The sequence below is a fragment of the Myotis lucifugus genome, unplaced genomic scaffold, assembly GCF_000147115.1.
Source record: "Myotis lucifugus unplaced genomic scaffold, Myoluc2.0 scaffold_556, whole genome shotgun sequence".
Taxonomy (NCBI): Eukaryota; Metazoa; Chordata; class Mammalia; order Chiroptera; family Vespertilionidae; genus Myotis; species Myotis lucifugus.
Genome location: NW_005871604.1, coordinates 257134 through 282404, shown reverse-complemented (window position 1 = coordinate 282404; position 25271 = coordinate 257134). Strand labels below are relative to the sequence as shown.

Below are 25271 nucleotides of genomic sequence, written 5' to 3'. Positions count from 1 at the left end.
TCTCTGAAATCAATAAAATATTTAAAAATAAAATAAATCAATAAAAATATAAAAAAAATAAATACATAGCCTGGCTGGCATGGTTCAGTGGTTGAGCATCAACCTATGAACCAGGGCACATGCCCGGGTTATGGGCTCGATCCCCAGTGTGGGGCGTGCAGGAGGCAGCCGATCAATGATTCTCTTTCATCATTGATGTTTCCAACTCTTTCTCTCTCTCCCTTCCTCTCTGAAACCAATAAAAAGATATTTAAATAAGTAAGTAAGTAAATAAATAAATAAACCAACTGGGTGTCTCTCTCCTTCCCCCTCTTGGTCTCTCCACAATGGATGTGACCACCTCTCACATGAGCTATGTCTCCTGAGTCAGGGACGCAGTAGACACAGAAAATGAGTGAATGGTGAGCGAGGGTCCCCAGGTTGGGTTATGATGTGGGAGAGTGAGTGGAGGGGACAAGCAGTCCCAGCCCTTTTCCACCATCTGACTGCTCCGTCCCCCCAGGGCCAGTACTGTGACATCTGCACAGCCGCCAACAGCAACAAGGCGCACCCCGTGAGCAATGCCGTCGACGGCACCGAGCGCTGGTGGCAGAGCCCACCGCTGTCCCGCGGCCTGGAGTACAATGAGGTCAACGTCACCCTGGACCTGGGCCAGGTAGGGTTCCTTCTTTGTCCGTCACAGCCCCCACCTCTGCATTTCTGAGCCCAGGGTCCCCACCTGAGCACCCCCGGGCCAGCCAGGAGTCTGGGCAGATCTTCCCCGGGGGCAGGCCCAGCACAGAGGTGTGACCGCAGGCACCTCACATGCTCTTTCCCCATCCCTGTGGTGAAAAGGCGTCCGTGGGGAGTTAGGGTGGGGGTGCTGAGGGTCCAGCATGGAGGCTAATGCTGAGCCCTGGTGTGTATTCTGGGGAATTCTTCTGCAGGGAGCCAGGCTCTGGCTTGCTGGTGTGGGAGGGGCCCCAGGAATGTGGAGGAGGCTGGTGGAAGTGGACATTCCTGGGATACCTGTGCTGCAAAGGCCCGGGGTCAGGTGTGCCTGCTCCGGGCCCTGTGCAGGCAGGAGGGTGGGGCCCGGCATTTTCCAGAGACAAGAGTCCCCCTTGGTGGGCCCTGCTGGGTCAGACTAGGGTCCAGGGTGTGTCCTGGTACTGTGTTACTTTGCCCAGAGTCCTGGCCTTGACATCCTGGCCTGTGAAGTGGGCCAGCGATCCCGTCGCCTCCTGGGATGGGGTGGGGGCAGGTAGATGAGGCCAGGCCTGCCTGGAGTTGGGGTGACAAGGTTGATCTTGCCAGACCGCACCCCGCGAGGCGGGGAAGGAGTCAGGTCTAGACGCTAGAGTCCAGGCCGCGTGACCCGGTGCGCCTGCCTGTTGCCGAGCCTCCTCCTGCTGCGTGCGACCCTGAGGGTCCGAGGAAGGTGCTGAAGTGTCTCACCTGAGCTCACTGGAAGGGCAGACCCCACGGGAAGGTTTGGGGGACAGTGTCAGGCACCTCCCTGGAGATCTACAGGCCTGGCCCAGTGGTTGGGTAGGCAGTGAGAGGAGTGGGTTTCAGTTCTAACGGGTGGCCTGAAATTTTAGGGGCTCTGGATTGGCTGCGATGTCCTGGGGAGGCGGGGAAAGAGGCTGGGTGGGAACTAGGGAGAAGGCTGCCCCTCACGGGCTCCTGCAGGCAGGTCCCAGGGCTGGTGCTGGTACCTGGCCCAGGTCTGGCTGGGGCTTTCATGGGGTTTCCAGCACGTCTGTGCTCTACTGTCCCTGGGAGCCTGGGAGGGACCTCAGAACCCTGTGTGACCTGGGCCCCCTGCTCTGGTACTGCAGGTCGGTCAGAAGGAACTTGTGCTGAGCTGGTGGGTTCTTGCTGCTCCTCCTGCTCCTCTTCCCCTCCCTCTGGGACAGGCCTGGCCAGGCTGGGGGAGGGGCGAGGGCCCTAGCTGGGGGTGCCATGGCCCAGTCTCCATGGCAACCCCAGAGTGGCCTCAGAGCAGGTGGGCACAGTGCCCGCAGCCGAGGTGCAGTGTGGGGCTGAGGAGGAGCTCTCGGGGTCCCTGCCCCTCTTGGCTCTGTGCCACCTGAGCCGCTGTGAACCTGGCTGGAGATGTGGTGGCAGGCAGCTCATTTGCTCGGTAGACTGGTCCTGGGCCAGGGCTGGGTTCACCGTGGGCACCTCCTGCCTCTCCAAGCCTCAGTTTCCCTAACTGTAAAATGACCCGCAGGAGAAAGGGGCCATTTCTAGGCCTGTGGGGAGGTGGACCCACCCATCTACCTGCCACGGTTCCCTCCCCTCCCTCTCCTTCCTCTCTCCATCTCCCGAGCCCTCTTTCCCATCTGCCCCCCACACACCCGGTCCCTGCCTGCCCGAGAGCCCACCAAGCCCCTGTCTTGGTCTGGCCGAGGGGCTGCCAGCCTTGGTCGGGACGGGCCAGGGCCAGGGCCTGCTCACGGTGTGCGCTGGAGTTGGGTGGGACGGTGGACCCAGCTCCCTCCAGGATGAGAGGGTGGAATTCCGGGGGAAACGGGAAACGGGCTCATTGCCCTCCTCCCTGAGCACGAGCAGTGACTGGCTCTTTGGGGCGCCACTTGCTGGGATTGGGGACGGAGACTAGGTCCTGCCCTCAGCACCCAGTCTGGGGCAGAGGAGCCCACGTAGGGCAGGAAGTGAGGGCTCGGGGGGCCGAAGCACTGGGGAGGCATCTGGAGGTGCAGGCGGGCCTCCTGGGCCCTCACAGTGACCCTGGGGTCTGTGCCTCCAAGTCCACCCAGATCTGGTGTCAGGAGCACCTGTGCCTACAGTCAGATGGAGGAGGTGCCCAGGGCAGAACCCTCCAAGCACGTTCCCTGGTGCAGATGAGAGACAGGCTGGGTGGGAGGGGCTAAGCTAACCAAGCCCAGGGGTCCCAACCCCCGACTGGGGTTCTCCCACTTTGGGTAATCCTTGGAGGCGAGGGTCCGGGTGGCGCTGGGGCTTCCTTCAGGAAGTGGGGCTGAGTGGGCAGCAGGGCTGGGCACTCCGGTGGCAGGCTGCCAGCTGCCTTTGTTCTGGGATCTGGAGCGGATGCCCTGGAAAGGGGGTGGGGTGGCCAGCAGGGCATCAGGAGGCCTTCCTGCCTCTGGGAGACTGAGAAGGGCCGTGGCTGTCTCACAGCTCCTCCTCTGCCTGGTGGGTCGCCCGGAGCTGGCGGGGGCAGCGAGCCTGCCCTCCTTCAATGGCTGTTGCATCTGTTCTGAGCTTTCCCCTGGCGGGGGATGTGGGACCCTCTTCCTTCCCATTGCCGACGGAGCAGCAGGTCCCAGGAGCCAGGTCCTGGCTGGGAGGTATGCAGGGGCTCGGGCCTCGGGACCTTGCCCCGCTCCCTGCATGGATCTCTGCCAGGGACCCTCAGGCCCGAGACAACCGTTAGTGCCAGCCTCCAGGTGGGGCCCGGAAGGCTCCGAGGCTGGTGCCAGAGGTGCTGTGTCCCGAGTCCCAGCGGTGTGACCTGCCGAGGGTCCTCCCAGGGGCCACAGGTTCTGCTTATCTCCTGTTGCCTTGGCTCTCCCTTCCCTGCACCCAGTGCGGGGTGGGTGCTGTTTCCGACCTCCTGGGCTCAGGCCACATGGCAAGGCAGGTCCTGGCCCAAGTGCTCTGCCCCTACCAGGGGTTCTGCCATGGGGTCTCAAGCCTCTGCCCAGTAGTTTTAAGGACCTGGGCAGGTGAGTTGAGGCCCATGGAGTGTCCTCCTCCCTCTCCAGACATCTCCCTGGTGGCCTTTACTGTGGCTGCAGCCCACATTCCCCAGATCCAGGTGAGGAGCGCTGGAGCCCGGTGCTGAAGGGCCAGGTGGAGGGGCCCAGCGGGGTGAAGGTACAGAGGGATGGCACCAGCCTTGGGGTCTAGGCGGGTGGTTGGCTGTGAGGCCAGAAGTGTGGGTTGGGGGCTAAAAATGCCAGATGAGGGGTCTATGGCCTCCCTGGGGGACAGGACATCAGATGGGTTTGCTGAGGAGCAGAGCTGCGGTGAGCTGCCCTGGGCACCTGGGCATACTGAGCACCCGTGTGGAGAGACCAAGACCTCATCTGGTCTCCGTGCCTCAGTTTCCTCCTCTGTACATGGGGGGCGGTGAGGGCACCTGGGCACCTGGTTTAGGGCCTTTGTACCTGAGCGAGGGCCCCGGCACACAGCTCCTTTGGCTGGGCCCCATTTCCAGGCACCACGCCCGCAGGCAGGTTGGCTCGGGGCGCCCTGTGCAGGCCGCCTGGTCCCCGCATGCCCGCTGGCCTGGCTCCCCAGAAGGGCCAGCGGGGTTATTCGAGGGGAGTGGCAGGAAGTTCAGCCGAGGCTGGCCAGGCTCTGGTTACTGAGCCCAGCAGCCAGGACAGGTGTGGGGCCTGGACTGGACACAACCCCTTGAGCTGGGCTCCCTGGGGTGGGCCATGGGGAGGTCCTGGGTGGCCAGGCAGAGGCACCTCCTGTTCCAGCACAGGCGTCTCCTTGTGAGAATCGATGAAACCCTGCCTCTGCTTGGCCTTTTGCTGACACAGCCCTTCATCCCTGGCCTGGTGCTTCCTGCCCCTCAGCAGCCACACAGCCAGCCCAGCTGCTCGCCTCTGCTCACTTGGGTGCACACAGATGTCCCCGCCCCTCACGCTAGACGCCCCCCCCCACCCCAAAGGCTCCTGTTTTCCATCTGTTGTTGTTTTTTTATTATTGATTTTTAGAGAGAGAGAGAGGAAGGGAGAGGGATAGAGAGATAGAAACAGCAATGAGAGGAACATCATTAATCGGCTGCCTCCTGCACGCCCCCACTGGAGATTGAGCCTACAACCCGGGCATGTGCCTTGACCCGGAATCGAACCAGGGATTTCTTGATTCCTGAGTCAACACAACTGCTGAGCCACACCGGCTGGGCTCCCATCTTTGTTTTTTTGTTTGTTTGGTTTTATTGTTTTGTGTGTGTGGTTTTTAAAAATATATATTTTATTGATTTTTTTACAGAGAGGAAGGAAGAGGGATAGAGAATTAGAAACATCGATGAGAGAGAAACATTGATCAGCTGCCTCCTGCACACCCCCTACTGGAATCGAACCTGGGACCCTTCAGTCCGCAGGCCGATGCTCTATCCACTGAGCCAAACCGGTTAGGGCTGGTTGGTTTTATTGTTGTTGTTAATCCTCACCCGAGGATATTTTTCCATTGATTTTTAGAGAGAGTGGAAGAGAGAGGGAAAGACAGAGAGAAACATCGATGTGAGAGAAACACACCGATTGGTTGCCTCCTGCACGAGCCCCGGCCAGGGCCAGGGCCTGGGAGGAGCCTGCAACCAAGGCACCTGCCCCTGACCAGAATCGAACCTGGGACCCTTTGGTCCGCAGGCTGACGCTCTATCCGGCTAAGGCCCATCTGTTTTTAAACAAACCCCACAACGTTGACCTCCAGCAGCGCCGCTCACCAGAGACTAAACTGTTTGGGTTTGAGGTCCCCTTGGGATAAACTCCACTTCCTGTGGCTGGGGCTGACCACCTGGCCTGACCTGGGCCTCTGCAGGGAGGAGGGGACGGGGGCAGGGAGCACACTGAGGTTCTGGCCCACGCAGGCATTGACGCTCCACTCTAGCTGGTGAGCTCCTGAGCACCCGGCAGGGCCCTTCACCCACCCCGCCCCTGGAGTCCCCACCGGCTCTGTGCTCCTGTTTGTTGGGCACCCGTCCGCAGAGCCAGGCCCCTGGGCCTCTGCCTGTCCCTCTGCACTTCCATGTTTTACTGTTCCATTCCCCGCTCTCCTGGAGCTGGTCCTCCCTGACCTGGTGTGAATGGCTGTTCTTTACCCCAGTGGGGGCCTGCATAGACTCACCTGCCCTGCCCTGCCCTGCCCTGGACCCTGCAGGCCGGGCCAGCCCCTGCTGTGGCGTTCATCTTTATCAAGGTTTCCAGAGGGGTCTCTGCTGAGAGGGTGGGCACACTGGGGAGAGGGCAGACTGAGGGGCTAGGCCGGGTGCTTTCAGCAGACAGGGGTGGGGGCACAGAAGCCGGCCCAGCACCTGGGCAGGGAATGCAGGAGGTCTGGGTGCCCCACTGTTCACTCGAGGGGAATGGCCTGGGAGCTAGCCCGGACGCTCGGTCTAGGAGGGGCTTCCTGCCTCCACCCGGCCACAGCCTGGGACCCTGGCCCAGCCCCAGGAATCAGCCCTGCTTCCGGCAGGGCCAGGGCTGAGTCAGGACTGCCCAGTGATTCACGCAGCCTGCCTGGTGGGTGGGGGCTGGGCCCTCTGCTCCTGGCCAGCCTGGCTCTTCCTCGCTCTGAGATGGGCCAGGGCAGAGATGGGGTGTGCTTGCAATCCAGGGGTTCCAGCCACCACCCTGCCCTTGGGGACAGAGGTGCCTGAGCCCAGGAGGCTGCTGGCCACCCTCTGCACCCTCCAGGTTTCATTCCTCTCTAGTGTCCAAATCCCAGCCCCGGCCGCCCAGCGAGCAGTCCCCTCCCCACCGGGCCTCTGCACTGCGGAGCGGAGCGCGGCACCCGGCGCAGTGTCCGGACAGGTGCTGCTGCTTTTGCTTGTCTACCTCAGGGACAGGTGCATCTTCTGTGCAGGCCTCTGGCAGCCATCACACCAGCCTCCGGCCCTTTTGTTTCTTTCCACTGCTCCTGTGCCCACGAGGGGATGTGGCTACTTGGGGTCACTTGGCCATTAGTGCCTGAGCCCACCTGGACCTCCTGCTCTGGCCTGGCCCCCGTCAGGCATTGGTCACGGGGGGAGGGGGGGCAGAAGCCCTCCTGGGGGGCCCTCTGTGGTCAGGCCGGGAATGGGGGCCAGGGTGTAGTGACCGAGAGGCCGTCCGGCTGCTGTCCTGGAGACGTGCCTGCCCCAAAATAGCCAGATTGTTAAAAATAACTCAGGAGGCTTTTGTTTGGCTTTTGCTTAAAAGACGTTCTTTCCTTCTGCAAAGAACTCTGCAGCGGGAAAGGTCAGCCTGCGCTGGCAGCAGAGCCGGCGGGCGGTGGGGGCAGGGCAGCGGGCGCGGCCGCCAGGCTCTCCCGGGTCGTGCCCAGTGTGGCCTTGGGAGCGGCACCAGGTCGGGGACAGATGGAGAGAGAGCACTGGGCTCATGCCTTTCCTCCCCTCCAGCCTGGGCCCGGGCCTCTTGTGTGACAGACAGATGGCCAGGTGGACAGCCGCAGGGGCGGGGTCTTTCTCTAAGCACGTCCCAGCATGACGGGCGTGGGGGGCAGTTCCCATGACGCCCGGTCCTGCCTCATCAGTGTCTTCAAATCAATATTTGTGCAAGTGCCCTCAGCTGGGAAAAATGCAGCTGCCGCCGATGGGGGGGCAGAGCTGGCCAGTGGCGGCTGCAGCCTGGTGGCCTCACTCAGGGAAAGGCGGGGGTGGGCCCCATGGCTGGGGGGAGCCTTCAGTCTCCTGGGGGCCTTGGGTGACTCACACACAGCCAGGTCCCCTGGGGCTCCCTGGAATGCTGAGGGTTGGCCAAGGTGCTGGCTGGGTACAGGGTCTGTCCCCCGGGGCGCACCCTCCCCCACCCAGCAGGGAGGGAAGATGACCTCAGAGCCTGGACATGGGTGAATAGGCTCTCCCTGCCCCCGCCCAGGAAGGCCCCTGGCTTGACGGGGGGCCGTCTGAGACAAGGCCTTCCGGGAGCGCCACCTCAGCACAGGCGTGGCTCCGGGCGGGACCCTGCTCCCGCTGGCATTCTTAGCAGCCTGTGCCTCCTAAGGGCTGGGCCTTGAGGGGTCACCGTCCCTCCATGGGGTCACCATGGCGGCCTTGGGCAGCCCTGGAGGGGACCCCTGCTCTGCCTCAACTGGTCACGGGTGGATTCAGACCAGTGGACGCCCAAAGGGGACCTGCTCCTCTGGGCTGGGCAGGGCCCTCGAAGGGTACGGACGGTGGCCTGGAGCATGACATCACCCTAGGGGTCTGTGGACAGTTCAGAGCCCACAGGGGGTGCCCCTGTGAGCAGCCCTGGTGTGGGGGGCGGGGTGGGCACTCACTACGTGTGGCATGTTTACCAGCATGTCTGGGCCTCCCACTCCTGAGCGCAGACTGGGGGTGCTTGTGTCCCCCCACTACCCTGTACGGATCTCCTTGGAGCCCACACTCCACACAGAGTTCAGCATGTACAATGGCTGTCGGCTTTGCTGTTCCCTTGGCATTGGGGCCGAGAGGAGGGGCTTGTCCTCAGAGCTGCCTGGGAACCGCCGTCCTTCCCTGTGGGAGACGAGCCTGGGGTGGGCGCTCCCAGGGGGCTGTGGGGGCAGAGGCGTGAGGGTGAGCCTGTCACGCACCCACCTCGGGGCCTGGATGGCCCCGCCTCGAGGCCTCGGGCTGAGCAGGTGCTTTTGAGCCCTTGACGCTCCCAGGGGTCCCAGGGGTGCCAGGGGTCCCAGGGACCTTTCCTGGGGGCTGGGCCTGGGGTCCAGGGTTCCAGGTGCCGATGTGATGTGGGCCTCCGCCGTGTGCATCATCCCGGGGAGCGGGATGAGGGGTGTCTTTGGCAGTGAGAACCAGCTCCCATGTTCCAGTCTGTCTTCCTCCCTGGGACCTGTCACAACAGAGGCGTTGGGTCCAGCTGCGCCTGCCCCGTCCCCCCCCGGGGGGGGGGGTGCTTCAGTGCCTGGGGGCTGTCAGAGAGTGAAGGGGCGGGTTCGGATTGGTTGTGAGAGTGATGGGATATGACCAGGTGAGACGAGGACAGGCGCCCGTCCCCAGGAGGGGGTGTCACCTGCCAGCTGCGCGATGAGGCCAGGCATGATGGGGGCAGGCCGCCGTGCCTGGCAGGCCGCCGTCGGAGCTGTGTGACGGGTCGGGGGGAGGGTGAGCTCCTGTCTTCTCCTTGCCCAGCCCCTCTGTAGGGTCTGTAGATAGGCTGCCCCCCAAGTCTTAGCCTCAGAGCCCTAGGACCAGTGTGGCTGTTGGGCTCCCGGGGCAGGGATGGGGAGGCAGGCAGGTCTGGGCCCTGGACCAATGTACCCCCAGATCCAGGTGGGGAGCCCTTAGGAATGGCAGTGTCCCCGGTGTAGGCCTCAGCGGCCACGGGTGGTCATCCAGCCCAGGGGCTACTCCGTGAGCGGCTGGCCCCCTCCCCTGGGAGTGGCTGGCCCCCTCCTCTGGGTGTGGCTGGCCCCCTCCCCTGGGTGTGGCTGGCCCCCTCCCCTGGGTGTGGCTGGCCCCCTCCCCTGGGTGTGGCTGGCCCCCTCCCCTGGGTGTGGCTGGCCCCCTCCCCTGGGAGTGGCTGGCACTATCACCAAGGAGGGACTGACCCCACTACCTAGGGAGTGACTGAACATCTCCCTGAGAGGAGGCTGGCCCCCCTTCCCCTGGGGTGAGGGCTGTCCCCCTCCCCATGGGATGGATGGCCCCCCTCCCCTGGGGTGTGGCTGGCCCCCTTCCCCGGGGGGTGGCTGGCCCTCTCCTATGGGAGCGGCTGGCCCCATCTTATGGGTGTGGCTGGCCCCCTCCCATGAGAGAGCTGGCCCCCTCCCCTGGGAGTGCTGGCCCCCTCCTCTGGGTGTGGCTGGCCCCCTCCTCTGGGTGTGGCTGGCTCTCACAGATGTCCACTGTGGGAGAAGGGAGCCCACGCCCATCCCGCCCACCAGCCCTCCAGGCAAGAGGAGGGCCTCGGGCATCACCCCCTCCCCCCGCAGGTGTTCCATGTGGCCTACGTGCTCATCAAGTTTGCCAACTCCCCGCGGCCGGACCTCTGGGTGCTAGAGCGCTCTGTGGACTTCGGCCACACCTACCAGCCTTGGCAGTTCTTCGCCTGTGAGTCTCTCGGAGCCCAGGGCTGGCAGGCGCGTCCCGGGTGGCGTTACTGCCCGCTCTGTCACACCCAGCTTCTGTTGGGTCAAGACTGTGGGGGGCGCACCCCAAAGGCAGGTGGGGCTGAGTGGCTCCCTTCCCTGACGTGGGACCAGTTCCACTTCACAGACCAGGCCACGAAGCTCTGGGGAGCTCAGGCACACAGGGCAAGGCCGCTTTCCTGGCCCTGCACCCTCACTCCCCCCCCCCCATTCCGCAGCCTCCAGGAGGGACTGCCTGGAGCGGTTCGGGGTGCCGAGGCTGGAGCGCATCACGCAGGACGACGATGTCGTCTGCAGCACAGAGTACTCCCGGATCGTGCCCCTGGAGAACGGCGAGGTGGGCCAGGCGGGAGCGGCGGGCCCCGCGGGGGGTGGCGGCAGTCAGGTGCGGTCCAGGTCACATGCGGGGGTCTGGGTCACATGGGCGGGTCTGGGCCATGTGGGGGGTCTAGACCACATGCGCCATTGCTGCGTGACTTCACCAAAGCCACCAACATCCGCCTGCGCTTCCTGCGCACGAACACACTGCTGGGCCACCTCATGGGCAAGGCCCTGCGGGACCCCACCGTCACCCGCCGGGTGAGCACGCCGGCCGGCCGGGCCACGTGGGGGGTCCAGGTCACATGCGGGGGTCTGGGTCACATGGGCGGTTCTGGGCCATGTGGGGGGTCTAGACCACATGCGGGGGTCTGGGTCACATGGGCGGGTCTGGGCCATGTGGGGGGTCTAGACCACATGCGGGGGTCTGGGTCACATGGGCGGTTCTGGGCCATGTGGGGTCCTGGTGGGTGGGCCGGGCTGGTGTGGGGGCCACGACACTCACAGCCAGGTGTGCAGTATTATTACAGCATCAAGGACATCAGCATTGGCGGGCGCTGCGTCTGCCACGGCCACGCGGATGTGTGTGACCCCGTAGACCCTGCAGACCCCTTCAGGTGAGATCTTCGGCTCCCTGCCACCCCGGGGGAGGAGGCCTGGTTCTACTGCCCACCGTGTCCCTGGCCCCTGTGAGCTGCACTGGCCGCCACGCCGTGGCGTCTTTCCCATGTGCACAGCGAGGCGGAGGGGCAGTGCCCTAGGCCCTGCTGCCAGTGAAGGTGAAGTTCTTGTCCAGACCCTGAGCCCAGGGCCTGACGGACGGGAGTCGCCGAGGGAGGCGTCAGCCTGCGGCTGCACATTCCTGTCCTCTGCCAACCCCACAAACACACTCCCTGCCGCCCCCCACCCTGACCTTCACCTCCCACCACAGGCAGGGCCCGGGCCCCTGGACGGGCAGCTGAGGGTGCCGAGCCCCCACAGGCGCCCCGCACAGTGCAGGCAGCAGCCTTGGGCCTGAGTCAGCCAGTAAGGCAGGGCCCGGGCGTCTGCATCTTTAACAAGCGGCCAGTAGGTGTGTGCCCTGTACCTTCCTTGCCTCAAAATCACGCAGCCCCCACACCACGCTCTTGGATTTAGGGCAGGGGTCCTCCAACTACGGCCCGCGGGCCACATGCAAATACAAATATTGTATTTGTTCCCGTTTTGTTTTTTTACTTCAAAATAAGATATGTGCAGTGTGCATAGGAATTTGTTCATAGTTTTTTTTTAAACTATAGTCCGGCCCTCCAACGGTCTGAGGGACAGTGAACTGGCCCCCTGTTTAAAAAGTTTGAGGACCTCTGATTTAGGGTCTTCTCTGTGCCTTCTGCTGGGGTTTTATTGCTTTGTCTGTACCCCAATTTATAGGGAGACAAGTGAAGCCCAGACAGCATAGAGGCGAACCCCAAACCAGTCCTTTGCAGCCAATGGGTCTAAAGAGGGAGGGGCAGGCAGGCCCTGGGGGCCCACCTGCTGTCCAGGCTCCATGCCGCCCGGGCGCAGGTTCCTGCCTGCCGCTCTCAGGCACAGTCGTTGCTCTGAGAAACTTGGTGCCAAGTAAGAACTTGTGAGGCCTGGGAGGGGCGCACACTAGGCTGCCAAATTGGTCTCGGAAGAGAGGCAGGTCTGCCCTTGCCCAGTGGGCGGCACCGGCACCCACCTGACTCACGGGCACTGCACGTGGGCGCGGACGAGCTGGGCTCCCCGGCGCGGCACAGGGCTCCCCAGGCCCAGGCCCAGGCACCAGCACACACCGGTGTCTCCGCTCCCCCTCCCTGGACCCGGAAGGTCGTGGAGGTTGCTGCCATGTCTGGCTGCTCTGGCTGCTATAACAAAACACCACAGATCATGCTTCACTTCTCACAGTTTTGGGGGCTGCTGGGGGCCACTTCCCGGGTCCCAGAGGCGTCCTCTCACTGCATCCGCACATGGTGGGCAGATGGGCAGGGGACTCTCCGGGTGCTTTTATAAGGACACTAATCCCTTGAATGAAGGCTCCACCCTCATGACCTGACCCCCCCCATAGACCCCCAGGCCGTCTGGGCGTCAGGTTTCACATGTGAACTGGGGGGACACGCCAGTCTGTGGCAGCTGGTGAGTCTTTCCCGGTTCTGTGTGTCGTCGCCTACACGGCTGTGTGCCTTCACTCTTGGGTGAAGCTTCAGCTGACTATGAAATTCCGGCTGCAGGTCATGTCTCTCAATGCTTCGTGGTCTCTCGGCATCTCCGGATGCTTGGGAGCGTCCCCCATCCTGCGCGAGTTGCCTGGGCATCTTCTGGAAGTTTCTGTGTCTTGGTGCTCTGGTGGTCCACTCTGGTGTTAAGGGGTGGACATGTTTTCTCTGCCTCGGGACTCATGCTTTTTTTTTTTTAATTGTGGTTTTTATTTTTTTATTTTTTATTTTTTTTTTGGTAGAGAGAGGAAGGGAGAGAGAGAAACATCGATCGGCTGCCTCCCGCACATGCCCCAACTGGGGATCAAACCTACAACCTGGGTGTGTGCCTTGACCAGGAATCAAACCTGCCGCCTTTCGGTGCACAGGACGATGCTCCCACCAACCGAGCCACTCGGCCAGGCCAGGACGCAGGCCTTTTGACACCCGTGGCTGTCAGCTCTCTGCCTGCTGGGCTCCTCACCTGCCCCTTTTCTCCTTCTGGAATTCGGTTATGGTTTCCTTCTGTCTCGGGACGTCTGGACCCTCACCTGTCTCCAGGCTGCCTTCTTCCGCTCGGCCTCCTCACTGCGTCTGACCTGCTGCGCAGCCCACCCATTGAGTCTTAAATGCAGTCATTTTGCTTTTTGTTTATAGGAATTCTGACTGGTTCTTTAGTCACACCCACCTATTTTTCTTTTTAATTTAATTTTCCCACCCATTTTTCCTGAATTTTAGCTGCCTTCGGTGACAGTCTTTAAGCGACCTTGTTTTACGGTGTCTGCCCATTGCTCCGTGAAGGTTTTGGGTCAGCCCTGTGTCTGCTGCGGTGGCGGCCCTGCTCCTCTGTGACTCCCGCGTGCCCTGGATCGGGAAGAAGCCTCCAGAGTGGCTTTGTGAGGGCTTTTGCCAAACACGCTGGGTATCACCAACCTGGCACAACTCTACGCGAATTCCTTAGCTTAGGGGTGCCCTGCCCACGTCGATCATTGGAAAGTCTAACAGCAGCTGCAGCCTGTGGCTGCCTCCCTGCGGCAGATTGTCCGGCCCCTCTCCCACGCAGGCCCTCCCGGTGCCCCTGGACGCCGAGGGACACCAGTGCTGACGCCCAAGGCCCTGCGGACCCTCATGGGGACGGGGTTAGGGTGGTGAGATTGGAGCTCTGGGTCATGCACAGCGCTGGCCCAGGACCCAGAAACACACAGCTCAGATGGGGCCTACTCTGGCCCCACCTTGGTGGACATATGGCCTAGGCTGGGTGGGGCTTTGGCATGAGTGTCTGCAGGAGGTGGCCGCAACCTCCGTTCCCAGCTGCGGCCAGCTGTCCCCTGCCACTGAGCCAACAGGAGCTGCTCTCGAGGACAGCAGGCAGGGTTCCAGCCCTGCCACGGGTGTCCGCCCCCGGCTGGAAGGGGGAGCTGTGCTTGGCCACCTGCCTCTGGGGAGTGCCCTGGACTCACGGGCTTCTGACTGAGCTCAGGGCTGCCTGCTGAGCAAGACCTGGGCTTCAGGGCCTGGCCTGGTGGGGATGGCGTAGCTCCAGGACCCAGTGCTCCAGGCTGACCGCTCAGCACCCCGTGCACAGCTCACCCACCCGCACAGCCCCTGCGCCTCTGCTTCCTCCTGCCTCTTCCTCTGCGGGGTCTGAGCCCGCTGTGCCATGTGTCCCACAGGCTGAAGTGCGCCTGCCAGCACAACACGTGTGGGGGCTCCTGTGAGCGCTGCTGCCCTGGCTTCAACCAGCAGCAGTGGAAGCCGGCCACACCTGAGAGTGCCAACGAGTGTCAGTGTGAGTGCCCCCCACGTGCACACATGCTTCTGCACAAGCTCATACATGCACATGTCTCATGCACACTTACACACTGGCAGCGCTCACTCCTGCTCACATACACACGCAGTGCTCGTGGACACACTCACACACGTGCTTACACATACACGCATAAGCACACATGTTCGCACATACATGGACACAGGTGCTCACCCGCTCATGTGCGGACACTCACATGCATGTTCACAGCTGTACTCACACAAGCTTACACACTGACAGTGCATATGCACATGTGTGTGGTTGGCCACATCTGAGGTTGTCTGTGGTTTGTGGGATGTAGCCTGGGGGTCCTGCTGACAGCTGGGTGCCTGCCCTTCCCTCCAGCCTGCAACTGCCACGGCCACGCGGACGACTGCTACTACGACCCTGAGGTGGACAGGCACAATGCCAGCCAGAACCAGGACAGCGTCTACCAAGGCGGGGGCGTGTGCATCGCCTGCCAGGTGGGCGGGGCTCCGAGGAGACCGCGGCACTCACGGGGTGGGTGGGGCCGAGGTGCTGCTGGACGGGACACCCTGGACTCAGTGGCCCTCCTCTACCCCCAGCATCACACCACCGGCATCAACTGTGAACGCTGCCTGCCCGGCTTCTACCGCGACCCCGACCAGCCCCTGGACTCGCCCCACACCTGCCGTCGTAAGTGGGGTCAACCTGGCTGGGGTGTCCTGGGGACGGGTGGCTGGGAGCAGGGCATCCCAGGGTCCCCGGCCCCCTGCCTCCCGGGGCCCTCCCACCGCTCCGGGCGGCCCGGCCACAGCTCTCCTCCCACTGCCCAGATTGAGGAGAGACTGCCCGTCCTGGGCCTGAGTCCTGGGCTTGGGTCTCATGACTCCCGGCCCCCACCCAGGTTGCAACTGCGAGTCAAACTTCACAGACGGGACGTGTGAGGACCTGACCGGCCGCTGCTACTGCCGGCCCAACTTCGCGGGGGCGCGGTGCGAGGCGTGTGCTGCGGGCTTCACGGGCTTCCCACACTGCTACTGTGAGGGTGCTGGCCGGGGGCGGGCCTGGGGAACCCTCTGGTCCTGCCTCCTCCCTCCATGTGCTGAGCCGACCTGGCTGATATGCGTGTCTCCTCCCCAGCTGTGTCCTCCCCCCGCAACTCCTCCGTGGCACAGGTGCAGCAGGCCGGACAGATTGTGAGTAAGTGTCCCTGAGGCCCCCGCTCCGCCGGGGTGCCCCTGGAGCAGGGGGCAGGAGGGCCACACGGAGGCCCGCAGAGAGGTGGGATAGTCACTTCAGTCACATTGAGTTGGGTTCTTTTCATTTTATGCGAACAATACATAGTCATGCTAGAAAACCGTCAAAAATCTAAGTAAGCTTACCGTCGAAGGAGACATTTCCCCGTGTCGCAGCCCGCCAACAACCCCGCTTCGCGCCGCCGGGACCTCTGGACACGCACACTGGCATTCACTCACACGGATGTGTGCTCTGCCTACTGTTGCAGAATTGCGTTTCCCACCCACCACCCCCCTGCAGACATGCCGCTTCTCGTCCTGTGTCACACAGAACGATGTAGCGTTTCTTCAGCCAACACGCAATCGCTGGGGTTTCGGGCTCTTTCCAATCGTCTTTTTAAATAATGTTCCGATAAACATCCTTGCGGCTCAAGCTTCCCATACTCCTCAGTCCTTCTGTAGGAAGGTTTCCCAGAGAGGGTCTGCCCGGCCCGGCAGGCACACGTGGGGCGCTCGGGCTGGGGCGCCAGCTGGTTCTCAGGTGAAACGATCTGCCAGCGTCAGGCGTTGGCACACGCGTTAATCAAGTCACTGCTTTGGGACACAGAAAGGTTTATATTGACAGCCTGGTCCTCACCCACGGGCGACACTCCTCCTCTGAGCGTCTCCGGAATGGGGACCTGTCTTTGGTTGAGGGCACGCCACAGTCTCATCTGCAGGCACCGTCCTTTCATGGCCTTGGCGGTTGTGAGGCTGCGGGATCGCTGGGGCCAGACAGCTTTCCCAGTTAGTGTTTTCATTTTCTTTGGATAAATAACCCGACGTGGAATCACTGGGTCAAATGGCAGGTCCATTTTTAATTGTTTGAGGAACCTCCACACTGTTCTCCCCAGTGGCTGCGCCGTCTGCATTCCCTCCAGCAGTGCTCCCTTTCCTCCGCATCCTCGCCAGCACTTGTCGTTTGTTGATGTGTTGATGGCAGCCATCCTGGCAGGTGTGAGGTGGCACCTCACCGTGGTTTTGATGTGCATCTCTCTAGTGATTAGCGATGTGGGGCGTGTTTTCATGTGTCTCTTGGCCTCTGTATGTCCTCTTTGGAGTAGTGTCTCTTCAGGTCCTTGCCCATTGGATTATTTGGCTGTGGGTTTTTTAATCTTCACCTGAGGATATTTTTCATTGATATTTTTGTTGTTGTTGTTAGAGAGAGAGAGAGAAATCCTGGCCAGGGCTGTTTGGGTTTTTTATTTTTATTTTTTATTTATTTATTTTTTTTTTTAATTTTTTTTTTTTAATATATTTTATTGATTTTTTACAGAGAGGAAGGGAGAGAGATAGAGAGTTAGAAACATCGATGAGAGAGAAGCATCGATCAGCTGCCTCCTGCACATCTCCTACTGGGGATGTGCCCGCAACCCAGGTACATGCCCTTGGCCGGAATCGAACCTGGGACCTTTCAGTCCGCAAGCCGACGCTCAATCCACTGAGCCAAACCGGTTTCGGCATGGGTTTTTTATTTTTATATTGAATTGTATGAGGGGTTTTTTAATACATATTTTTATTGATTTCAGAGAGAAAGGGAGAGGGAGAGATTGAAACATCAATGATGAGAGAGAGTCATCGATCGGCATGCCCCCTACTGGGATTGAGTCCACAACCAAGCATGTGCCCTTGACCGGAATTAAACCTGGAACACTTCAGTCCACAGGCTAACGCTCTATCCACTGAGCCAAACCGGCTAGGGCTATGAATTTTTAATATATCTTGGATATTAGCCCCTTATCAAATGTAGCGTTTGCAAGTATCTTCTTCAATTCAGTAGGTTCCCACCCAAGCATATTTCACTTTTAACCTGTGAATTATATGACGAATTCTATTAACATGGACCCGCCATGAACATAAGGCTTCATTAGTGAGGCTGGTTGAAAGGGTTCTTGCTTGTTTGTGCCATCTTGCTTTGGTGTGTAAGTCGCCTTGTAAAATACTTGGAAAGGGGCTCACAGGTAGGTACCCTTGACTGGGAATCAAACCCGTGACTCTTGATTGTCTATTTTTATTCTTTCTTTCTTTTTGTCTCTTCCTTCATTTGACCTAACAGAAGTGCATTGAATTTATTGCTTTTTCAAAGGACAGCCCACGGTTATAGCACAGGATTGCTTGGGCTTTTCTCTGACTCATGTGGGGCAGAGGTCTTGCTTCCTTATATAGAAATTTTGGAACTAAAATCTCTAATTCCTTCTCTACCCTTTCTTGTGGTTTATTATTGTTTTTGATAGCTTTTTGAATTATTTCTTTTTTTTATATATATATATATTATTGATTTTTTACAGAGAGGAAGGGAGAGAGATAGAGAGTTAGAAACATCGATGAGAGAGAAACATCGATCAGCTGCCTCCTGCACATCTCCTACTGGGGATGTGCCCGCAACCCAGGTACATGCCCCTGACCGGAATCGAACCTGGGACCCTTCAGTCCGCAGGCCGACGCTCTATCCACTGAGCCAAACCGGTTTCGGCCTTGAATTATTTCTTGACAGGAACACGTCTAAAATGTCTTTTTGGATGTTGTAACTGGGGCTGCTGTTGTCATCCAGTGGGTGGAGGGAGGCTAGGGGTGTACAATATCATACAATGCCCAGGCAGCGTGGCTCAGTGGTTGAGCGTTGACCTATGAACCAGGAGGTCACGGTTCGATTCCCAGTCAGGGCACATGCCTGGGTTGCAGGTTCGATCCCCAGAGTCGGGTGTGCAGGAGTTGCCAGTCAATGATTCTCTCTCATCATTGATGTTTCTAGTTCTCTCTCCTTCTCCCTTCCTCTCTGATATCAATAAAAATATATTTAAAAGAAAATAAGAAGAGTACATTTTTTTTTAAAAAAAAAAGCATACAGTGCATAGGACGGCCCCACCCCTCTGAAAGTTGTCCAGCCCAGAATGTCAGTGGTACTGAGGTTGAGAAACCTGGGCTAAAGCTATCAATTTGCCTCAGAGTATAACTTTGGCTAGGTGTATCCCACAAGGTTGATTGTTGTGTTCTCACTATTGCTTTTTTCTACATACTCGGTCATTTCAGTTTTTATTTGCTTTTGACCAGAGTTCTTAGAAGCATGTTTGTCATTCTTGGTGGCTTGATTTTCTTTCTGCCCTTTTTTAAAAAAAAAAAAAAAATCTCTTTATTGATTTCAGAGAGGAAGGGAAAGGGAGAGGGAAATAGAAACATCAACAATGAAAGAGACTCATCGATCGGCTGCCTCCCACACACACCCCACACTGGGGATCAAGCCCGCAACCCCAGCATGTGCCCCAACCAACCAAACTATGACCTCCTGGTTTGTAGATTGACACTCAACCACTGAGCCACACTGGCCAGGCCTCTGCCCTTTTTTTGTTGGTTCAGTCCTCATTTTACTACATCATAGTCAGATTCAGTAGCCTCACGATTTCTGCTTTTTGTGTTTGAAATTTAATATTTTGTTTTTTACCCTTTTGGGTTGTTCCATGGTCATGTGGCAGGAACACGTGTTCTCTGTTGGATACAGATCTCTGTGTGCACCTGTTCCAGCACGCGTGTTAATTATGCTATTAAATCCTCTCTGTCCGAGGGTGGTTTTTGCCATTCTGAGAACAGCCTATTCAGTCTGTCTCTATAGGAGTCTGGTTTTGCCGAACTCTTGAAATGTTGGTAGTTTATTTAGCTTCCTGCACCTTAAGACCATGTTTATTCTGCTCTCAGAGGCTTGGGTTTGCTGCCTCTGGGGTGAGGAGGCACAAGTCCGTTTTCTCAACACACACCCTTTTGTGCCCATTAATGCTCGTGGCCTTGGATGTGCGTCCCTCATCTCCCCGCTCCCCACTCTGCGCCTGCGCTGAGCGCTCCGTGTCATCGGCGTTGTTTCCTGTTGAGTAGTTCGAGGTGCGTCCTTTCAGGAGGACGGACCGGATTGTCCTTTTAGAGCCAACCTGACGCCTTAGGGTTTTGTCTCGGACGGGAGTTGGCCTGGGCCAGGGGTGATGGCGTTTCTCCTTTCTGCTTAATTTTTCCTCTCTTGCCTTTTGCTGGTCGAGCAACCAAACATGTTTTGGTTTTGGTTGGTTGGTTTGTGTTTTCTTCTCTGAGGGTTTGTAAATTCTGATCCATGGTCACCCTTATACTTTGGACAAATATTGAGCTGTTTTTTTCTCTCAGTAACAAAATCTAAATTGTACGTATGGCCCTCTTTTTATGCACAAGTTAAGACTTTAACACATTTTTTCTCCTTTCTTCCTACCCCTGGTGTTGCTCAGTGGTTGGCCTGTACACCGAAGGGTCACGGGTTTGATTCCTGGCCAAGGGCACATACTGGGTTGCAGGTTTGATCTCCGGCTCCAATCGGGAGGCAACCAATCTATGTGTCTTCACCAATGTCTCTCTCTCTCTCTCTCTATCTCTCTCTCTCTCTTTCCCTCCCTCTCCCTCTCTCCCCTTCCTTCATCCCTTCCACTCTCTCTAAAAGGCAATGGGAAAAATATCCTCTGGTGAGGATTAATAACAACAAAAAAGACTAGAATTTTCTCCTGGCGTGTCGTGATTCTGAGTGTAAATGTTTTGTGGTTGTGTGAACGCCCATGGTTGACTTGGTGTCTACATCACAAACGACCAAGACTCCACGTGTGTGTAGTCGCCTCATCTCGTCACTCACCACTGTTTTCCCTGGAACGTCGACTTTCCCTTCTTGGGATTTTTATTGTCATTTATTTGTTTGATTTAAAATTTAAAAATATATTTTTTCAATTACAATTTTTATACAACATTATGTTAGTGTTGGATGTCCAACATAGTGGTTCGTTGTTTCTACACCTTATGAAGTGATCTCCCCATAAGCCCAGTGCCACCGCCTTGGAGGGCTTTCAGTCTAGACGTGTGCAGAGTAGAATGTACGGATCTGGGCTTGTGGGGAAGGGAGGCCTCCTGCGGAGGGGCCGGTCGGCAGGGCCTCTGAGGCTTCCGTCCTGCCCCCACCCAGGCTGCGACTGCAACGCTGGGGGGACCCAGGACAACGCCTGCCAGAAGGACCCGCAGTTCGGACGCTGCCTGTGCAAACCCAACTTCCAGGGCATCTACTGCGAGCTCTGTGCCCCAGGGTTCTACGGCCAGGACTGCCACCGTGAGTCCAGCCCCGTCCCCGTCCCCGTCCCCGTCCCCGTCCCCCCTAGACCCTGACCAAGTGTGGCCTCCCCTCCCGCAGCGTGCCAGTGTTCCAGCCCCGGAGTGGTGGACGGTGACTGTGACCGTGACTCGGGCCAGTGCACATGCCGGGCGGGCTTCCAGGGGGCCACATGTGACCGCTGCGCCCCTGGCTACTTCCACTTCCCCCTCTGCCAGTGTGAGCAAGGCCTCCCCAGTGGGCACGGTGGGCCTGGGCCTGCGGTCTTGTCTGCCCTGCTCAGCAGCCTGTGCCCCTCTCCGCCCCGCAGTGTGTGGCTGCAGCACCGCGGGGACCCTGTCCCAGGGCTGCGACGAGGCTGGCCACTGCCTGTGCCGGCCCGAGTTCGATGGCCCTCACTGTGACCGCTGTCGCCCCGGCCACCATGGCTACCCTGACTGCCGAGGTGAGCAGAGGGCCGGGACTGGGCAGAAGCCTGGAGGTGGGGTGTAGGAGGCCACCGCCGGTGCCCATGGCCTGCCCTGTCTCTTGCAGCCTGCGACTGCGACCCCCAGGGGGCCCTGGATCAGCTCTGCAGTGTGGGCGGGGTGTGTCGCTGCCGCCCTGGCTACGCAGGCACCACCTGCCGGGAGTGCAGCCCTGGTTTCCACGGCTTCCCCGCCTGTGCCCGTGAGTGTCCTTGCAGGAGGCAGGGGGGGTGCGCATCCCACCGCATGCCCGAGCCCACACCCCCGTCCTTCCCCAGCCTGCCACTGCTCTGCCCGCGGCTCCCTGGACGCAGCCTGTGACCCCCGCAGCGGGCAGTGCAGCTGCCGGCCCCGAGTGACCGGGCTGCGGTGTGACACGTGTGTGCCCGGCACCTACAACTTCCCCTACTGTGAAGGTGAGGCTGGTGCCATGTGCAAGACAGGCTCACACATCATGTGCTGGGCGTTCATGCCACTGTCTGTGTGCTCTGTGCCCATGCGTGTGTCCATGTGGTTGTTCTTGCATGTGTTCATGTGAGGTTCGTATGCTGTGGGTGTGTATCCATGTGCCTTGTTAGTGTCCATGCACATCTCCGCATGTTTGTTCCTGGATGTGTGTTCATGTGTTGTGGTTGTGTCCATGTGTGTTCAGATGCGGTGCATGTGTCCATGTGCTGTGCATGGGTCCATGTGTGTTCACATGTGTTCATGTGCTGGATGCGCTTGGCATGTTCATGACCATGTGCTGGGGAGGGGGAAGGGCACATGCCCTTGTGGTGTGGGGACCAGAGCATGGAGGTGCACATCTTCATGCCTGTTGACACATGTGGGAGCCGAGGGGCCTGGCCAGGCCTGGGTCAATGACTAAGGAATGACCGAGCGGGTGTCTCCACAGCTGGCTCCTGCCACCCTGCTGGCCTGGCCCCCGCCGATCGTGTCCTTCCTGAGGTGAGCCCACGTCAGCCCTTGGTGGGGCTGAGACGTTGCTTCCCCTGCTGATTGGTCACTGTGGAAATCTCCAGGCTCATTTGTTCCCCTGGCTGGTCCTCTGTCCCCACTCCGGGGGATGCCAGAGATGGTGCAGGGCCAGGGCTCCAGGGCTGAGAGTTTGTGGATAGGAGGGGAGGGGCCCACTCTGACCCTCAGTCTCAACCTCTCCCAGGCACAGGCCCCATGTACATGCCGGGCACATGTGGAGGGGCCAAGCTGTGATCGCTGTAAACCTGGGTTCTGGGGCCTGAGTTCCAGCAACCCTGAGGGCTGCACCCGTGAGTCTGCCCAGAGTGGATGTTGGGGCTGGGGGAGAACCCTGGAGGGACAGGGAGGTGAGGGTTGGCCCCACAGGGTCCAGGCCCTCCTGCTCCCTCCCCCACTGTCAGGCCTGCTCTTCCCCTCCCCCAGGCTGCAACTGCGACCCCAGGGGCACACTGGGCGGAGCTGCCGAGTGCCAGCTGGTGAGTCTGAGGGCCAAGGTGCTGGGGCTCTAGAGGCAGATGCACTGGGACACCCTTCCCTGCCTAGTCCCACCTTCGCCCTCCACCCGCAGGGCAATGGCCAGTGCTTCTGCAAGCCCCGCGTGTGCGGCCAGGCCTGCGCAGTGTGCAAGGACGGCTTCTTCGGGCTGGGCCAGGCCGGCTACTTCGGCTGCCGCAGTGAGTGCCCTCCTACTGGGCCCTCAGACCACGTCCTGGGGAGGGCTGAGGCCCGGGGGGGACAGATGAGTCAAGAGCCGGGTGGGGTCTGGGCACGGGGAGGCCCAGATGTCGGACTGGGACTCACTGAGCTGTGCCTGGTGCCCGGCCAGGCCCGAGCTGGGTGTGGGAGAGGCTCTGCTCTCAGGCCCCTCCCTCCAGTCCTGCACCCCCAGCAGACATCACCAGTCATTCCTAGTTCCCTTGCCCTGGGCCTGGACTCAGAGCCTCCCTTGTGCAGAGTCCCAGTTGGCTTCTCAGCCCCTGTTGCTCCTGACAAGGTGGACGGAGCCCCAGGGCCTGTCTCCTGGGCCAGGCTGTGGGAGGAGCACTGAGGCAGGTGAGGGCCAGGCAGCACCGACCTCGCCCCTCCCTCCTGTACAGGCTGCCGGTGTGATGTTGGCGGTGCGCTGGGCCAGGGCTGTGAGCCGAGAACGGGCGCCTGTCGCTGCCGCCCCAACACGCATGGCCCCACCTGCAGCGAGTGGGTACCCCATTCCGATTGTTGGGGGGCAGCAGCCTGTGGGAGGCAGCTGGTCCTCTGGGTTTGTCCCTGGGGATCCTGGGGGCTGTACCGGCCCAGAGCCCGCCCCACCCCAACAGCCTGCGGGCTGCTCTGACGCCCGTGCTGTGGCCAGGCCGGCGCCGGACCACTACCTCCCTGACCTGCACCACCTGCGCCTGGAGCTGGAGGAGGCGGCCACGCCCGAGGGCCACGCCGTGCGCTTTGGCTTCAACCCCCTTGAGTTTGAGAACTTTAGCTGGAGGGGCTACGCACAAATGGCACCCATCCAGGTGGGTGTGGGCTGCCCTTGCCCCGGGCGCAGCTTACAGTGCGCAGTGGGGCGGGCAGGCCGCTGAGGCCACAGGACCCAGCTGTGAATGGCGGGAGGGTGACCCCGATTTACCATGTCCCCCCCAGCCCAGGATTGTGGCCAGGCTGAACGTGACCTCCCCCGGACCTCTTCTTGGCTCGTATTCCGATAAGTCAAACCGTGGGGCCCCTTGACAAGTGAGCGGGCGGGTTCTCTGTGCAGGAGGAGGGGCAAGTTTTGCAACCTGTCCCAACCTGTGAGTGCATCGGGGGGCCAACTCCCACACCCCCCCTCCCCTCCCCACCTTGTCCCAGACCCCTGCGTCCACTCACACCTCCATCCCACCCAGCCCCAGCCCAAACTTGGGCCATGCATAGGAGGGGAAGCCAGCCTGCCTGCTGGCCCTGCGGAGTGTGGCCTGGGGTGACCTGTCGGGGTTGTGTCCATTCTTATTGCCCCGCCCCCTCCCCACCTCCAGGCACGGAGCAGAGCCAGCCCGTGGCCTTCCCGCCCAGCACTGAGCCCGCCTTTGTCACCGTGCCCCAGAGGGGCTTTGGGGAGCCCTTCGTGTTGAACCCTGGAACCTGGGCCCTGCTCGTGGAGGCTGAAGGGGTGCTCCTGGTGAGGCGGGGGCTGACAGGGTAGCGGGGGGCTGAGCGGGTGGACGGGCCGCAGCACTGACTCCCCCTCCCACCTGCAGGACTACGTGGTTCTGCTGCCCAGCGCCTACTACGAGGCGGCCCTGCTGCAGCTGCGGGTGACCGAGGCCTGCACGTTCCGGCCGGCCGCCCAGCATTCTGGGGAGAAGTGAGGGCCGGCCTGGCGAGGGGTGGGGCCTGACCGTCACTGTACTCAGGCCTCTGGCCCCATGCTGACCGAAGACTGTGTCGCCCACACAGCTGCCTACTCTACACCCACCTGCCCCTGGATGGCTTCCCCTCGGCTCCTGGGCTCGAGGCCCTGTGTCTGCGTGACAACAGCCTCCCCCGGCCCTGCCCCCGGGAGCAGCTCAGCCCCGCGCACCCACTGCTGGCTGTCTGCCAGGGCAACGACGTGCGTGTCCCGGGACCCCACGGGGGGCAGGCGGGGCCGAGGCCTGTGGGGAAGGGTACCCTCGGCCTGGGGGACGGGGTCCATGTTGCAGTGAGAGGACACAGGTGCAGGACACCCTCAGGGCCTCATCTGTATTGGGCCCCAGCCCTTGGGCTCATTGTGAGGACGTGGCGGGTGGTGGGTTCAGTCTCAAGGCTCAGGCTAGACCTCTGGGCACTGTGCTCTGCAGAGATGAGGCTGGGGGGACGGGGAGGCCAGAGTGAGCAGAGGGCAGAGGACCTAGTGACTGCAGTGCTGGGTCGGGGGGACCCAGGCAGCAAGGGTAGAAAGGACGTGTCCCAGGGAGCATGTGGGGTCCTGTTCTCCAGGTGGGGGCTGGGCAGGCCTCTGATTGCCTTGCCCCCCCAGGTGGACGTCCAGCTGCAGGTGGCGGTACCGAGGCCAGGCCGCTATGCCCTGGTGGTGGAGTACGCCAATGAGGAGGCCCACCAGGAGGTGGGTGTGGCCGTGCACACGCCCCAGCATCTCCCCCAGCAGGGGGCGCTCACTCTGCTCCCCTGCCTGTACAGGTACTCAGGGCGGAGGTGGGAGGATGTGGGCCCCAGGGCTGCTCACCTGCTGACTGCCCCTGCCTCACCCCAGCACCCTCTGCCGGGGCACCGCTCTGGACGAGCAGCACCACCTGGTGGCCTTCCACCTGGGCACAGAGGCCAGCGTCCGGCTCACGGCCCAGCAGGCACACTTCTTCCTGGTAAGGCCCTGACACCTCACCTCATGGCCCAGGACCTCCATGG

General features: G+C 60.5%; 1 protein-coding gene across 1 annotated transcript in view; it reads left to right on the top strand.

The window, feature by feature from the left end:
- The first annotated feature begins 415 nt into the window (after positions 1-415).
- The window catches only part of LAMA5 (laminin subunit alpha 5), a 44801-nt gene continuing 19945 nt past the window's right edge, over positions 416-25271 (top strand). The window contains exons 1-27 of the mRNA XM_023745583.1: positions 416-655; positions 9640-9757; positions 10014-10182; positions 10248-10374; positions 10633-10730; positions 13979-14094; positions 14458-14576; positions 14679-14769; positions 14981-15115; positions 15217-15276; positions 20311-20451; positions 20533-20670; positions 20762-20896; positions 20986-21120; positions 21197-21334; positions 21814-21866; positions 22081-22186; positions 22320-22372; positions 22465-22570; positions 22994-23093; positions 23248-23404; positions 23532-23609; positions 23647-24045; positions 24125-24231; positions 24324-24477; positions 24886-25046; positions 25120-25228. Coding sequence (XP_023601351.1) covers positions 428-655; positions 9640-9757; positions 10014-10182; positions 10248-10374; positions 10633-10730; positions 13979-14094; positions 14458-14576; positions 14679-14769; positions 14981-15115; positions 15217-15276; positions 20311-20451; positions 20533-20670; positions 20762-20896; positions 20986-21120; positions 21197-21334; positions 21814-21866; positions 22081-22186; positions 22320-22372; positions 22465-22570; positions 22994-23093; positions 23248-23404; positions 23532-23609; positions 23647-24045; positions 24125-24231; positions 24324-24477; positions 24886-25046; positions 25120-25228 — 3531 coding nt within the window. The 5' untranslated portion in view covers positions 416-427. The remainder of the gene's footprint in view (positions 656-9639; positions 9758-10013; positions 10183-10247; positions 10375-10632; positions 10731-13978; positions 14095-14457; positions 14577-14678; positions 14770-14980; positions 15116-15216; positions 15277-20310; positions 20452-20532; positions 20671-20761; positions 20897-20985; positions 21121-21196; positions 21335-21813; positions 21867-22080; positions 22187-22319; positions 22373-22464; positions 22571-22993; positions 23094-23247; positions 23405-23531; positions 23610-23646; positions 24046-24124; positions 24232-24323; positions 24478-24885; positions 25047-25119; positions 25229-25271) is intronic.